The 15,561-nt window shown below is 41.3% G+C and overlaps 1 protein-coding gene across 6 annotated transcripts in view; it reads left to right on the forward strand.

The window, feature by feature from the left end:
• The window catches only part of LOC116919522 (band 4.1-like protein 4), a 38,137-nt gene extending 23,349 nt beyond the window's left edge, over positions 1 to 14,788 (forward strand). For 3 of the 6 annotated variants that reach the window (XM_045171606.1, XM_045171604.1, XM_045171605.1), the window contains 13 exons: positions 3,471 to 3,559; positions 4,847 to 4,910; positions 7,114 to 7,447; positions 9,044 to 9,137; positions 9,282 to 9,461; positions 9,852 to 10,025; positions 10,127 to 10,456; positions 10,610 to 10,870; positions 11,957 to 12,184; positions 12,524 to 12,994; positions 13,073 to 13,673; positions 14,074 to 14,201; positions 14,492 to 14,788. In XM_045171606.1, the coding sequence (XP_045027541.1) occupies positions 3,471 to 3,559; positions 4,847 to 4,910; positions 7,114 to 7,447; positions 9,044 to 9,137; positions 9,282 to 9,461; positions 9,852 to 10,025; positions 10,127 to 10,456; positions 10,610 to 10,870; positions 11,957 to 12,184; positions 12,524 to 12,994; positions 13,073 to 13,673; positions 14,074 to 14,201; positions 14,492 to 14,507 (2,970 nt within the window). In that variant the 3' untranslated portion in view covers positions 14,508 to 14,788. The remainder of the gene's footprint in view (positions 1 to 3,470; positions 3,560 to 4,846; positions 4,911 to 7,113; positions 7,448 to 9,043; positions 9,138 to 9,281; positions 9,462 to 9,851; positions 10,026 to 10,126; positions 10,457 to 10,609; positions 10,871 to 11,956; positions 12,185 to 12,523; positions 12,995 to 13,072; positions 13,674 to 14,073; positions 14,202 to 14,491) is intronic. The other 3 variants (XM_045171608.1, XM_045171607.1, XM_045171609.1) reach the window with 3 other exon arrangements.
• The last annotated feature ends 773 nt before the right edge of the window (positions 14,789 to 15,561 follow it).

The raw sequence follows: 15,561 nt of genomic DNA on the forward strand, positions 1-15,561 counted from the left end.
AGTTGCCCAGCTTTCTGCACCTCCCCCCTTAAAAAGAAAAATCACTTTCAAAATAAGAACTTGTCGCGTTTCTTCTATTCTTGCACCGAGTGAACAAAAAAAAAAAAACACGAACAGCAGCTAATTTCGCTCATCGAATCCCGCAAGCCGAACGTCAATGTCAATCGACCGTTTCTCCTTTATGTTTTCTTTCCTTTGTGTGTTTTGTGAAAATTCTAATTTTGCCCCGTGAGCTGTTGACGTTCGCATCGGTTCCGTCACATCAGAATGTCGACAAATTGGGAGAAAATGAGTTTTTTTTTTTTTTCATGTTGTTTGATTTTTTGAAAGCCCTTTTCAATTTCGGGGTCGTTTTCTTTCGTTATTTGGGACCTTCGGCTATTTTAGAAAGTTCCCATTTTGCCTCCCTCGCTGTCTAACCACTTGAACAAGTATCGGCTGTTTACACCATTTCATTGGGCAGGGTCTTGCAATTTTCTTTCCAGCTCGATCCCCTTTTTGCACGCCATGCAATTTGGTTTGTTTGCTTTATCTTTGAAATCCCTTCCTTTTTTTTTTAGTTAAAGGGGGGGCTTTTTCATCACAACTTTCGCTCTGAATATGTCGTTTTACTTAGCCGTGGAGCAATAATTGCGTTTGAATTTGTTCCGCAACGTTTTTTTTATCTTTTATTTCGTTTCGTGGGGCTTTGGAATTTGCCTATACGTTGAACTTACCTGAAGCTTTTGAATGGGCCAATTTATTGTGAGCAGAGTCACCATAAACTTCTCCTTTTTTTAGGGCTCGATGGATATGGCCAATAACATAGGGACATAAGTGGGGTTCGTACAGAAATATATGGGGGTACACTAAGAATCGGGATTTCTTTATGTGGGGGTATTTAAAAACATTTTTTTTTTTTTTCAAAAAATGGAAGCAAAAAAAGAAAATTGAAATTGGATTGGCCCATTAGAAGCGAGCAACTCACTGCTATTTTCCATCTCATTCCCCCTCCCTTAAGAATCGTACAGCAACGGACAAAAGAAAATTTATTGAAGCTTTTTATAGCCGCCCGTATGTCCACGAAAAAAAAAAGGTCCTGGACTTTATGACACTGCTTGCGGACTGGGCCAGCATATCGCAGCTCTAGACGTCTACTGGACTGGTGATGAATGAGCCATATCTCTCTCCTCTCTATCTCGTTGGGGGCAAGTGCGTCGAGAGTTTAAAAAAAAAATGGGAAGACAAGCGTTGGGTGTTTTCCTTTTGGATTACGTAGGTGTCTCTGTCTTGACTGGCCAAACAGCCGGGCCACATAATAGATGCGTACAAGAAACACACACACATAAAGAGACATTGTTTGTTAGTTAGCCGTGATTTAGTAGGTAGCACTGGTATAGGTAGCAGACTTGAAAAGAATTGGCATTTCAAATGAAAGTGGTGGCGTGAGAAAGAGGATAATAATACTGAGAATACGCACATGTGAGAAATCTTTGCGAAAATCAACGGAATGAAAGAAGTAAACAAAGAATGAATTGATGGTGAGACGACGCTCACTGACGTCCCTCAGGCGGTGAAATCAGATCTCCCAAGGTTTTCGTATTGTTTTGTTTTGTTATGTGTGTGTGTTTGTTCTCCTATATATATACTGTACATGCTACGGCGTTATAGATGACACACACACACACACACAAACGCACCTGTCGGACGTAGGAGGGAGGGGGGACCGTGAGCTCGTTTTTCTTTCTAAGAAATTGTGACTTTTTCTTTTCAAAATTTCTCAACGAAGTAGCGAACAAACAAAAAAACGAAATGTACACAAATGAAAATTCAATTGTTTGGCGGTTTGACTTGGCTACCATTTTACGTTGCTGTGCCTTTTCTCTTCTAGAACAACAAAAAAGAAAAGAAACAAACAACTTTTGGGTAGCATTTCTCTTTGAATGTTGCACTCAAAGTCGTCAACAACAGAAAAAAAAAGAAGTGGCTTATTATGTAGACAGTCGTAGACACCGTGCACGCACAGGTCTCCTTTTTTTTTGTTGTTGTTGTTGTTCGCCCTCTTTTCGTTGTTTGAAAACGACAAAAAATGTGTGTTGTTTTATTATCCATAGAACTCAAACGAAAACTTAAAAAAAAAAGGAATTTCTAAAATGAAAAGTCGAACACAATTGAACTAACAGTCGTCATTTTATATTGCCCCCCACCCCATCCGGATGAGCATAGCACAGTATATTTATAGAGGGTGTACACCACTTTGATACCAATGCTACCCTCTCTGTGCGTGTCTAATGTCGATGAAAAAAATGTTTTTTTTTTTTTAAGAACAAGTTTTCCCTACGTGTAGGAATGGAGTGTGTAGAGAGGGGGGGGGGCGAAGGTAAAGCGATAATTTACAGCGTGTCGAATGAATCGCCTTGAAAATAAAAAGGGAGAATTTTTATTTTACTATGTCGAGGGGGGGGGGGGTTCATTCTTACCTGTTGAGAAACTCTAAAAATCAAAAGATACCAAAGATAAAACTGAGCAGAGAGGGTTGAAAGCTTTTACCCGTTTTGCACCCCCATCTAACTTTTGAAAAACTGTTGGCGCCCTTTTATTTTATTTTTTTATTATTTGATTTGAATTTGTTTTTGTTTTTTTCTTTTGTCCCGACGAAACAAGTTGCGAGTTAGTTATGCACGTAGATCGTGAACACGACCATTTTGTGTGTGTGTGTGTGTGTGTGTGCTCTGAAGTGGATGGCCACGTCCACTTTCGTTAGGCCGGTTGATGTTTTCGCCCCGTCCGCCTGACAAACATGGCGCCTCCCTTCCAACAAGCCGCCGCCAGTAACGTTTTCTTTTTCTTTTTGTGCGTGATTTCGTGTAGTATATTCATGCGAGTACATGATGGATTCGACATCAACAGTTGCAAACGACGGTCATTATTTATTCAGCATTTTTTCTTTTCTTTTCCGTACGGGAACAGAAGGTGGATAAGGAAAAAGAGATTGGCGGGCAATTCACATTCATTTATTTTTTTTATTTTTTTAAAGAGTACAACTTTTTCCGTTCACAGATGCACGAAAAAAAGAAATAAAATAAAAAAGAATAAACTTAAAGTAAATAAATAAACCGACAGTGTCCGCCCAGCCAATCAAAGCCCTCCTTTCGTCCGATGCCGCAACCCGCCATTAATATTCAAAAAGAAAAAGTCTTCAGTGTTTGTGTGACGAACGTCTTTTTAAAAAAAAATTGAAAAATATTCAGCCATTTAGAATTTTCTCGACATTTAACAAAACACATTTCAAAAAAAAAAAAAATGTCGTGTAGGAAATGACATTTTCAAAATCTGCCCCTTTTTTTGTATGCGTTTGTTTCATTTCTTTTTGGCAAACAAACTTTAACTTCAAAAAAAAAAAAAAAACTTTTAACAGGTGGTCAATAAACATCATATTTTTTTTCAACGCGTGTAATTCTTTCTCTCTCTCTTTTTTTTCCATGTTTTAGGGTGAAGATACGGTGGAATATTTCCTGGGCCTCACACCGAGCGGCATCATCGTTCTACGCAACAAGACCAAAGTGGGCAATTATTTTTGGTAAGTCCCTGTCCTTCTACCGTCCCGTATTTTTATTTTTATAGACATTTCCTCGTTGGTTGGCAAAAGGAAGATACGCAACAAAAAAAAGGAAATGTTTGGTCCTTTAACAAAGCAACAAAAAAATGTGTGCCATGTCGAGAGAGAGAAAGAAAAAATAAGAAAATTGCCTCTCTTTTTCCTCGGGCTACTTTTGCCGATACTTAACCTACACAATGGCTAGGAACGGCTGTGCCAAACGAGCCCATTTTGGATTGCATCAGCCGACGGAGACGTTGTTCAAAGTAAACGAACCTTGCGTCGTCTTTGGGGCGCTCTTGCAAATGTTGTTGCCTTTCGTCTTCAACGTCGATCGCGAACTATATTGAACGATTCTTAAAAGACCTTGGCTTTCTTTGTTGCAGCCGTCATTTTCAAAACAAACGATTTTTTTCAAAATAGAAGTTCGTTTTGAAAAGGAAATTTTGAAACTTTCGCAGCTCAGACAGTCGGAAGTTCAAACGAAAAAAACAGAATTTTTAATTTTTTAATTAAAACAAAACTTACTTTCAACAATGATGGGTGATGTTAATGGGCATTGAGCGTGCCTGTTTCCCATTTCTTTTGATTTTATTCAAAAAGAAATAGACTCGCTTGAGCGTCATGGCTGCCATCGTTGCTCCGGTAGCTGTATACGCGTTCAGGCAATCACGAGCACAGTTTCTCAAGCTGATTGTTGATGAACGACATCATGTAAATTCGTCTAGAAAGTTGTTAGCTTGATAAAGAAAAGGTAGAAAAACACAAAATACATCCAAGTAATGAGGATGACGAAACGTGCCCTATTGAGATTCGCAAGAGATTGCATCACAATGAGAAGATGAATGGCCGCGAGGTGAACTCCCTAACATTAAGATATGCAAAAATCGCTATGTAATTTTCCAATAACGACAGGGGCAAAAAAAATTACCTTTTTTTTTTTTTTGTGTGTGTTGTTGTTGGTGTTGTTGCCACTATATGGCAGTTATGGCACTCCTCGTTCATGGTCATACATCTTGTTGTGTCTTGTCTTCTCCGCAAAAAACAAAACGGAGACGGAATAATCAAAGAGACTTTTCATTTGTTATTGGTTTTGTTTTGTTTTTATCTCGTTGTTCTTGTATGCATTTTTCGTAGATATCCGACAGCAGGCGCAATTCAAATGTGTTTGTGTCCCTCATTTGATTGGGCAAATTTGGTTGACTCGCGATGATGATGTTTGACAAGCTCATTTGCTTATCTTGTCTTGTTTTTACCCGATTTAAACAGGCCGCGCATCAGCAAGATCCAGTTCAAGGGCCGATACTTCATGCTGCGCGTCCGTGACAAGAGCGTGAGTCATTTTTACACACACACCTATTCCCACTATTTATTGTCTATTTCTTCCTCCTTTTTTTTCAACACATTTTTCTTTTTTTTCTTCTTAGCTATTCTTCTTTTCTCCCCTAACGTTGGCTACGTGTGAATGCGTATAATGTTGCAACATCTTTTTACAGTCAGAAGACTAATATTTGGCTATATTGGCAGATTGGGCTCTTTATAATGGCTATTGGCTCCAGCCATGTTGGTCGATTTATTCGATTTCTTTTCAAAATGGGACAGACAGTTATGTTCTTGGCTTGGCGTGCCTGTGTGGCCATTCGATTCGGGCATTAACTCAACAAGCATTTTCTTTTTTTTTTCCTTTTTCCCATTTCACTTTACCCCCCAAGAAAAGAAACGAAAAAAAAAAACAAAATTCTAAATACCTTCGGTATCAAAATGTCTTTTGTTAACTCTGTCTCTTACCTTAAGTGACCAGTGGGGGGAAGAAAAGGGGGAAGGGGGGAGGTAGGTTTCATGCAGGCAATAAACTATACCTGTGGGTCTGTATACACACTATATATTTATATTTTCGTACAAAACGAAAAAAAAACAAAAAATTAAGCGTTGGCTTATGGTATGGAGGTTACACCACTTGGCCCGTGGCCCTGTCCAGCTCATCCATTCCGCTAAGATATTGGCTGCGGCGCCGGTGAGACGTTTGAACTCTGACCGTTAGTATACAAACAAATTGCATTTTCTCGTCGCATTCCATTCCGTCCATGTTTGTTTTTTAAAGAGTAAGGCGACATCGAACGTTCCACTTTTAGAGAAATTCTTATTTCGGGTTGGAAAAAAAAAGACAGAGCCGTAGAATAAGATTTAAAAATAAATAAATCCCACACACAGAGGGGGGAATTGTGAATGTGAGACGAGGATCGATTAGCATCTCCCTGTTGGAAGGGGGCAGGGGGGAACAAAATTAGGAGACTGTACACAACGAAAAGATGCAGAGCGTTTTACAACAGGCAACTAACAACAATTTGAAACGTTAACAAAAAAAAAAGTCATTTTCAACGTTTAATGTTTTCGTGTTAAAATTTAAAGTAAAAAAAAATAAGAGGGGGGACAAGAAATAAGGGGAAACTGGAGAAGGTGTCCACTGAAATTACTGGACGTGTTTAGTTTTTTCCCTCTCCCATTTTTTTTTTTTTTCAATTTAGAATTTGAGCAGAGCACAAAGACGCAGATGTCCGACTTTTTTTTTAAATTTTTAACGATTTTTTCTCTCTCTTTTTTTTTGAAACTTTTTCTCGGGACAAGAGTGTTACAGTGTTGATAATGATGATGACGATAATGACGCTGTGTAATTGAAGTCATTAAAGAGGGGAGGAGCGCTCTGATTCCAGCGGTAGATTGTCATTCCAGGCAACGGACCCCTTTCCCCCCCGTAATTTCTCTTTTGCTCTGGTGCCTTTGCTCTTGTTCATTTTTCGTCCTCTTCTTCAGTCCTCATCATCGCTTTCTTTCTTTTTTTCTTTTTTTCATTCATTGCCTCTCTCCTTGGAGCGTCCACGTCTGCGGTCGGTTGGTCGCATCGTCTAATGGCCCACTCACGGAGCATTTTCTAGTAACAACACACGGAAACCCCATTTTCTTGGCCGTTCATTCTCTCTCTCTCCCCTTCATCTTTTTCTTTCATTTTTCTTTTTCTTTTGGAACGTACCGTTTTCTCGCTCGGTGATTTAATTAGCCCGTGACACGCTAGCTGGATAGTAGGCGGGTTCCAGCACTGTACATAAACCTTAAGAGTTAACTTGTAAGGCATCGCTCGGAGTCAGAAATGAGCGTGCAACAACAGAGTGTACAGCAAAAAGAAGAAGAAGAAGATAAAAAAATATATATATAATATGCGTAGTTGCATCTATTTTTTTCGCATCCAAATAAAGCGTAAAGCTTAACGGCTGGAAATTAGCACCGTAGTGGATGTAGAAAGTTGTTGTTGGGGCTGGCGTACGGATGATGAGAACTGTTATTAATGGCGCAATGGAACCTTGTATTGTGTTCATTTTTTTGGGGGGCTCTTTCTACGCCTCTCAATCTTACTGCCTTTCATTTCTACTTATCATTGTGATTACATTTTTCTTTTTTTGCTCATGTTGTTTGCATATTTTAGAAGATATTTTTTTGTTGTTGTTGTTTAACTTTTCCCCGTTTTTGTTTGGTTTTTGTAGAATGACGAGAGCACATTCGGTTTCGAAACTCCGTCAAAGAGTGCCTGCAAATCGCTGTACAAATGCTGTTCGCAGCATTTGGCCTTTTTCCGTCTCGTCCAGATGTCGGGGCCGCTACTGACGTCCGCGTCGACCTCCACCATTGCCGGCACCAACACCAATGGCAATCAAAATAGCCTTAACAGCATCGGTAGCAAATTTCTGAAACTGAGCGGAGCCGCTGCGCCGACGTCGTTCAACGGCCAACAGGAATCTCAAAACAATTCCCCCCCGCAGTTCCGGCGGATGCCATCGCGGCGCCACCAACGAAGAATCGTCGATGGAGCCAGTCACCGTAAGTTTGTTCCCATATCATTTTTTTTTTCTTTCAAATTCCCTTTCGCTTTTTCTCTTTTCTTTAACAAAAAAAAAAATTCTTTTTCAAATTTTTTCGAGCGAACTCTCCTTCATCCATTATTCATTCCCCCCCTTCAATCTTTCAGAAGGCTATACCTATAAACACATATAATCATGCACCTTTTTTTTTTTCTTTCTTTTTTGCATGTTGGTCTTCGGGGTTCTTTTGTTTTCTGTTTGGAGGCTTGCCTGTCTGTTCATTTGGCTAAAACTGATGATATCTATTTTGTTTGCGTTTTGTTTCATTCCGTGTTTTGTTTTTTTTTTACTTTTGGCCCCCTTGTTGTTGTCTATTAAGTTGGTTGTTTGTTTTCCGCTGTCTTTGCTTGTTACACTGGCGGAGGTGGTCGACCGAAGCTGGAAACAAGCGGCTCCTTATCTCTATCCTACATGTTCTCCTTGGGACTCGGGACAGGAGGAAAACCCAAAAGAATTGAAAAATTCTGGGATGTCAGTTGCCTTAATAGGATTAGCATAGAGACGAGTCGGTAAATGAAAACAAGCCAATAGGAACAACAACAATAACAACAACCCGACACACACAAAAAAAAATGATAATGTCGGAGCATCTCGGGAGGGGAGTCTCGTAGAGAGGTAAAAAAAAAATAAATAAATAATGCCGAGGTCAGGCAGTGAGCATATCATCATCATCATTCGCCGGGAGCGGAGCCTCCTATAACTTTGTTTGGTACACATATACTCCCACTAGACGTCGACTGACTGAACAAAGACATGACACATTGGCCTTGTTTCTTTTGAAACAGCATACCAAATACAAAACACAAACGGATAACGAACGGTGAGAACATGGGATTCCGAATCGAACGCCTTCTTTCCTCTCCAATTATCAATTTGACCGAACGGCCGGCCCCGACCGGCAATTAGTCGGCATCGGAAGAGTCCGCCTTATTCGGAAATTCGCTGACAAAGCAGAAACGAAAAAAAAAAAAAAAGTTCAAGGAAACGCAGACACACAACGTGTGCGTACTGCACGCAAATGTACGTTGACACACGAGATAACCCTCAACGTAACAACAATGAAGAGCGTAGTCAAGTGGGATATTTCAAAAAGAATTGCCAAAATAAGTTACTTTGGGGGTCGTGGAGGATGGGAATCTGATTTGTTTATACCGAAAACAAGAAGAAAAAAAAAGGTTGAAGCAACCACCGAAAAGCGATAACCATATGGGGAAATGTTGACGAATGTACTGGGTGTCCTTGCCGCTGCGAAAAAGAAGGTGGCTCAAGCCGACAATTGCCTACCGTGAATCGGCTCTTTTCTCTCTACAACATTGTGTGATCGCCTTGTTCATTTTTTTTTTTTTCTAGCCAACCTTCGTGATTTATTTGTGTTTTCTTCAGCCGAACGTCTGGTGCTTCGGCGTGTCATTTTTGAAATCTGAATTTTAAAAAATAGAATCGAGCGAAATTTGCTGTACAAACTTGAGAAAAGCTCGAGACTGAAAGATGCGTCGTTGTTTAATCAAGAGGACTTGTTAGTTCAATATTTGATCTGTTGGTTTGTCCTTTTCAGCGGCGCCTCCGCCGATGGACGAGTGCAGTACGAGCGATAGCGACAAGACCTTGGACGTCGCATCAACGGCTAACTTACTTTCACCCTATCATTCGTAAGTTTGAACTAACTAATATTTCATTTGATTTATGGAATTGTTCATCCACTGATGGATGACACGGCGTCCTCGTCTAGCGGTCGGAATGCAGTCGTTTAATCAGTTTATTGATTTGTTTATTTTTTAATTCAATGTCTAAAGGAAAATTGGCGAAGCGAAGCCACCCGTGTTGGGTGGTGGGGGCAATGGAGTAGACAACTGGACGGAAGCGTCGTCGGTGCGCTCGCGTCGTAGCCGCAGCCGAAGCCACAGCCGCAATCGCAAAGAGAATAGACGTCCGAGTAGCGCTGATAGTAGCGTCGAATCACGATCGCACCGCAGGTATGCGCTATTTTCGCAACTCTTCTATTTGAATTCCAAGCTTGTTGTTGGTCCCATTTGCATAATTGGCTGCCGTGACTCTAAAAAAAAAAAAAACGAACGATAAAAACAAAACTGATGCGTCTTTGTCTTATGTTCTCTCTTCATAAATTCGATCTGAATATTGAAATTCGACCTAAAGAAGGGGCGTTACCCGATAGCCGTTATTGTTTACTTCATTTTCCTTTTTATGGCTAGAGCAAGTCAGTCGGAATCAATTTTTACATTGCAGCAGTCTTGGTCTTATCTCTTTGGCGTTGTATTTCTCAAGAAAAATGATTTATTATTTTGTTTTTTGTTTTGTTTTTTCATTTTTGCTTCTTCTTTTGCTCCGTTTTTGGCCGTGAGCAGAAAGAATCACCGAAGTCGAAGTCGACATAATTCAGACAACGAAAGTGAAGGATCACGTGTTTCGGAGTCGGACCGCAGCAATAGCCGAAGACGGAGACATCGCTCTTCACGTGACTCGTCTGGTAGCGAGTCTGATCATCAGAGTTCTAACCGCCGTTCTCACAGGAGAAACAGGTAATTTCTTCATTCTTTTATAATTTTCCTATTTTGCACAGCCTTCGTTTATTGGGGGAGGGGGAAAAAATGAACTAATTTTGTTATTTAAACGACAAAAGACGGCGGAGTAGCCAAGGATCGACTTATGAACTTGTAGACTCGGAGGCCCAATGGCGTGAAATTCAAGAACGCCAAGGTATAAAACAAAGCCAGACGGCAACTGTCCGTCCGGCGGCTTCCAGTACTCCCGTGCAACAGCCGCCCATTCAACAGGCCACCGTACGCAAATCATCGACGAACGCGGCCAATACTTCAACGTCAAGCGCCAATGATTCGTTACTGGATCAATCGCAAAGCGATTTGACAACAGTGGAGACCAATTCCCAGGTTTCGTCTTCTCGCCATCGCCACCATCGCAAACACAATCACAGGCATCATCACAAGCACAGGTACGAGTTCAGGTGAAACCGGCTCTGAAACTCTGTCCGCTTGGTCGCGTTTGTTTAACTTCAATCGTTTTCCTTTTTGTTTGTTTTTTTTTTCTTTTAAATCTTCACAAATCTTTGAATATTTGTATTATTATTATTGGTATTATGATTTAGGTCTCACTCTCGCCATTCCGAGAAGAGTGCCAAGCCCTTGTTGCCGAGTGAAATCATGCCGCATCTCCAATTCCAACTGGTAGATCCTCCAGTCGGCTCCACATCGGACCAGCTGAGAGAAATTCCTTACCAGGTTGTAACCAGTCCGCAGCCCGTTCCGTCTTCTGCCCTCCACCACACGGTGGACGACAGCAATGACCACCAGAGTAAATTGGCTGATAATCTCAATCGAAAACGACATCGTGACTTACATCCGACGACGTAAGTTTTTTTTTTTTTTTGAGGGGGGGTTTTGGTTTTGGTTTTTATCAGCCGTTTTAAAAAAGGCCCACTAGGTGGCGGTCGTCTACAGTTGCACGCCAAACTGAAACGAGTCCGTTAATGCAGTTAGACTTGATTAACTTAATAAAAACTGGGATGAAGCGTCGGGCCATCTGTAAAGCTGGACAACGTCCGTACTCCTTGATGAGATGACGTGATTAAAAAGCTGATTGTCTTGTTTTGGTACAATGTCGTTGACCTTGTGGCCGTTTTGGCCGGCCTGTCAGAGGAGAGCGTATGGTCCGAAAATCGACACACGGAAAAATTGGCAATAATTCACTGGCGATTGGCTCTCGGGTGTTGCGATTTCCGACGATGCCCATTCCATATGTGGCCGCTTTGATGATGGAAAAGTTGGGAGGAGGTCAATCCTTGAAAATCGCCTGATGAAAAAGAACTATTCGCAGGACCCCCATTTTTAGAGCTCCCCCGCCGATAGACAAACGTCTGAAAGATAATGATAATATAACAACGCAACAATAGCCTCAATATATACAAGGAAAGTCGTTGTTCTATTCGGAACGGCCAACAGGTTTCTCGACGGGTGAATGATGGAGGAAAAGGAGATGTTGTGCCAATCTAAAAAGCCAAGGCTTCAGCCTATTGAAAGATTCGGATATAGTCTTAACGTTTTCTTTCCTATGACCATGACGAGTTGAATCAGGACTTCCAAAATTAAATTCACCTGTCCGTTTCTCGGATTGTCTGTTGATTCCCCCCTCTGTAGAAAGTAGAAAGTAGATGGCAGCTTTGATGCCGGAGTAAAATAATAATACAACAAAAAAAACAAAAAAAGATAAAAATAAAAAAAAACAACTGAATAACAAGCAAATGGTCATGTTTTATTGAATAAGAGACGTGGGAAGTCCATCATCTACGGATGATTCAATCGAAAAGAAACTTTCCTATTATTCTAGCTTTATCTATTATTCATCGAATAATTTCCCTTTCGTCTGATGTTTTCAACTCAATTTTAAATGACCAAAGTAGCACTCCACTTGACTTTGTGCTTTTATTTTCCATTAGGTATCCGGAGGAGAGGAAGATCATATCAGTGGACAACGATAGCCCACCCCCGCCTTACTCCCCTCCGCAAAATGTGGACGCGCTGGCGCAGTCCCTCGCATCACTGACCATCCCGCCTGTCAGTCGCTCACGCGGACGGCCGGACAGTGACACCAATAACTCATCTATTACTCACTCTCGAACAGCTCGAACAGCGCCCAATGCGAATCCTCCTCCTATTGCAACAAGGTAAAGAAAAAAAAAGGAAAAAAAAAGGGCGCACTGTCAGCATGACTTTTCTTTATATGGTCGAATCACTTCCCTAAACGAAAATAGAAATCTGTGAAAGAAAAGAAAAACATGGCATTCTTGAGCCCATCAAAGATGCGGGATTACGATCGACATTCCGTCTCGATGGCCGTCATTTGATTGCATGGCCATTTTGGCATGCTCCTTTTGTTTTTCTTCGGACGGAGTTAATGCCGTTGTGTTATCCAATTTACGGCATGCAAAAGCCGTTTGATGAGACGCTGATAAATATTTGCAATCATCCAATTAATTTTTTAAATGTCCTATTTTGCCGTCCAGGCCCCCTCCAGCACCGATACCCGGACCAAAGCCCAATAAACCAACGAGGCCGCAAGGTGATTTCTCGGCTGGCCAGAAAACGTCTTCCTCTTATTCGCCTCAATACTCCGTGGCCAATAACACTTCGGTGCACCATCCGGGGAACAGCGCGGTTCCCAACGGCTACCACTATGCACAGCCTGGCGTTACGCCAGGTCACGTTCCGGCACAGCAGTATGGCAACAACACTAGCAGCATGAACCACCACAATATGCAGTATCATCATCAGGACAATCGACGAACCGCAACTGGGCCGCCAGCCGTGCCACCTCCGTCAGCAAGCAATTCTTCGACGTCGTCATCATCTTCGTCATCGGCGTTTAACGGATTTCACTACCCGTACTCATCGCAGGCCAACGCGTCGGCCCCCATCAGCCCCCATCATGTTGGTCTACCTTTAACTGCATTTTCGGCTAACCATTCCATCCCCTCGTAAGTGAATTTCGCCTGCTCTAATAGCTGACGTTCTTCATAGGATTGTAGTGTAACACGTTGGTTTATTCGCAACAGTCCTCAGGTTGTTCCAGCCGGTTCAATCCAACAAGCTAGCAAGACTTCAGTCGCCGCCCCGATGGCCCTGCCTCGCTTGAACGTACCCAGCACGCCGACTCCATCTATCCACAGCGGTAGCGGTGGTAGTAGCAACAATTCCGTTCATTCAATGGAGAAGAACAAAGGGTCGATGCCCATGTCTCCGCTTGCCAACGGTGTTACGGTAACCAACCAGTTGCAGTCTCATTTCAGCGACATGCTCTCGCGCCAGACAATGCAGACGAAATATGTCACACGACCGCAGACGCCAGTCACACCTCAGACATTTGCAATGAACCCTACCACTACTACTACTACTACTACTACTACTACTACTCACCCTCATTATCCTGGTCAACCTGGGCAGTACCAACGCTTTCCCCAGTCTCAGTGTCAGACCTTACCGGGCCGGGGCAACCGGTCTGGCAACGCACGAATTAATAGCCAGAACTATGTGATGGACGGCAAATTTGCTATTCAACCTTCGCCGACGTTTGTTTTCCCTGACCATAATCCTCCTGCCAATTGGCATGCCAGCCTACCCCGTCTGGTCCGACATCTTCCCGCAGCTGCGCAACAGGTAAGATGACTTTTAGAATTCAAAGTCTTGGTATTGGCATGGGTCGCGGTTAGTAATCTTGAATTTTATCCAATCGTTCCCTTTGCTATTACTACAAGCACAATTATGAAAATAACTTATGCATACATTAAACTAAGGATAATGCTTGTTAGAAGCGTTACGTTACTTTCGTGAATATGGACGATTGGATATAGTTTTTAACGTTATGCTTGGTTGATCGTGTAATTCTATACAGTGCTTGGTGTGGCGAGTGTTAATTGGTTCCCTGTTAAGTGTGTTGATTCTTGGATTTGGCATGCAACTGCTTTCGCATATCATATTTATGGATTTTTTTTTGTTGTTGTTGTTGTCCGTGTTGGGTTGCGTTGCTTTGGCCTTGGTGTGTGGGATGCTAAATCAGAATGACAACTTGGCCGTTGGTTATCAATCGAGTTCACTACATCCGGAGAATGCGATGAATAAAAATCGAAGAGCCTCCAGCCTGGAAATGATCCTCTCACCCATGGTAGAGAGCACACTACAACGAAAGTAAGTACCATCAACTGTGTCGTTTGCGGAATTTGTGGCAAGTTTCGTTTTGTTTCTGGTTTCGACTACTTATTGGCATGCAATACCGCATGAAACTTCAGACATCTATAAATTGCTTCGTCTGAAAAAAAAAAAAAAAAAAAACAAATAAAAAAATAGTATACAATTAAATGTGAACGGAAGACGAAATAAAAATATTGCGCTCGAGAGCATGATCGAGGCCCTGAAAATATGGACGATCTCGCAGACAGCATCGTAATGGTATTCATGTACTCAATTTGTTTATACAGGAAACGTGCGACGTGAATTTCAACACAGCAATTTTCGACGAGCTGCGAACGTTCTTGTAAACGACCATTCATCACACACTTCAAAAGTGACAGTATTACTTAAAGTTAACATAACACTGTACATGTTTTCCGAATCCATTGTGAGATTTTTCCATATTCAAATCTTTCGTTAGTGATACATGAACTTAGTTTTTTTTTTTTTTATTATGCCTATTAAGGAAGATATTGTCATGTAATTAAGTTTTGTTTATGTTGCTAAACTGATGAGAACGGTTTCAATACACAACATGACAAGCATATTGACTGCAATAAAGAAACATATTCAACGCTAAACCAATTTCCGAAATCATGTATTTAAAGCAACATTTAAAATTTGCCCAAAAATGAAAAAGTGGGAAGGGTAATTCAATTATTGATTAAAACAAGATTGATTTCCGTGATTATCATTCAATTTTGAATCGATGCACCAATGCATACCTTAAGTATGTGTAATCTTTCCACATTGTCTACTGTGATTTTCCCCATTTAATTTTGCTAATCCGTTTCGGATCTTGACATTTCGTCATTTTTCAAACGGCTATTAATATATATCTCCTACACCAGTGTTGCCATGGTCTAAAAAGAAAAAGGATTTGAAATTGGAGCAGCTCATAGCAGAGTAATAGAATACTTTTTCTCATTCGGCTTCCGTCATTCCATCTCGTAAGGGGGCGCCCAGACACAAAAAATGAAAACAATACAAAATTATATTTATTTTTATTTTTTTATTATCAAATGCAATTTTGCAAGTCAATGAGAGAAAATTTCGTGGCGTTCAAGGGCCCACGAGCTCGGCAAGCGTCTCAATGTGATCGAGAATAATTTTTGTGATCAAACAGATAAAGCCCAGAAGAGCCAGAAAAGCAAAAAACCATAGTATTGGTTTAACAGTAGGATCGCCATTATTTTTCCCTCCTTTCATCGTTGATCGATTCATAGATGATGATTGGTTAACGTCCCGGGTAACGTCATCTGGTAAAAGTCGCTCCTCTAAAACAACTGGCAAGCGGATGACTGAGCCAGGGAACACG

This window comes from Daphnia magna, linkage group LG3, assembly GCF_020631705.1.
Source record: "Daphnia magna isolate NIES linkage group LG3, ASM2063170v1.1, whole genome shotgun sequence".
In the NCBI taxonomy this organism is placed as follows: domain Eukaryota; kingdom Metazoa; phylum Arthropoda; class Branchiopoda; order Diplostraca; family Daphniidae; genus Daphnia; species Daphnia magna.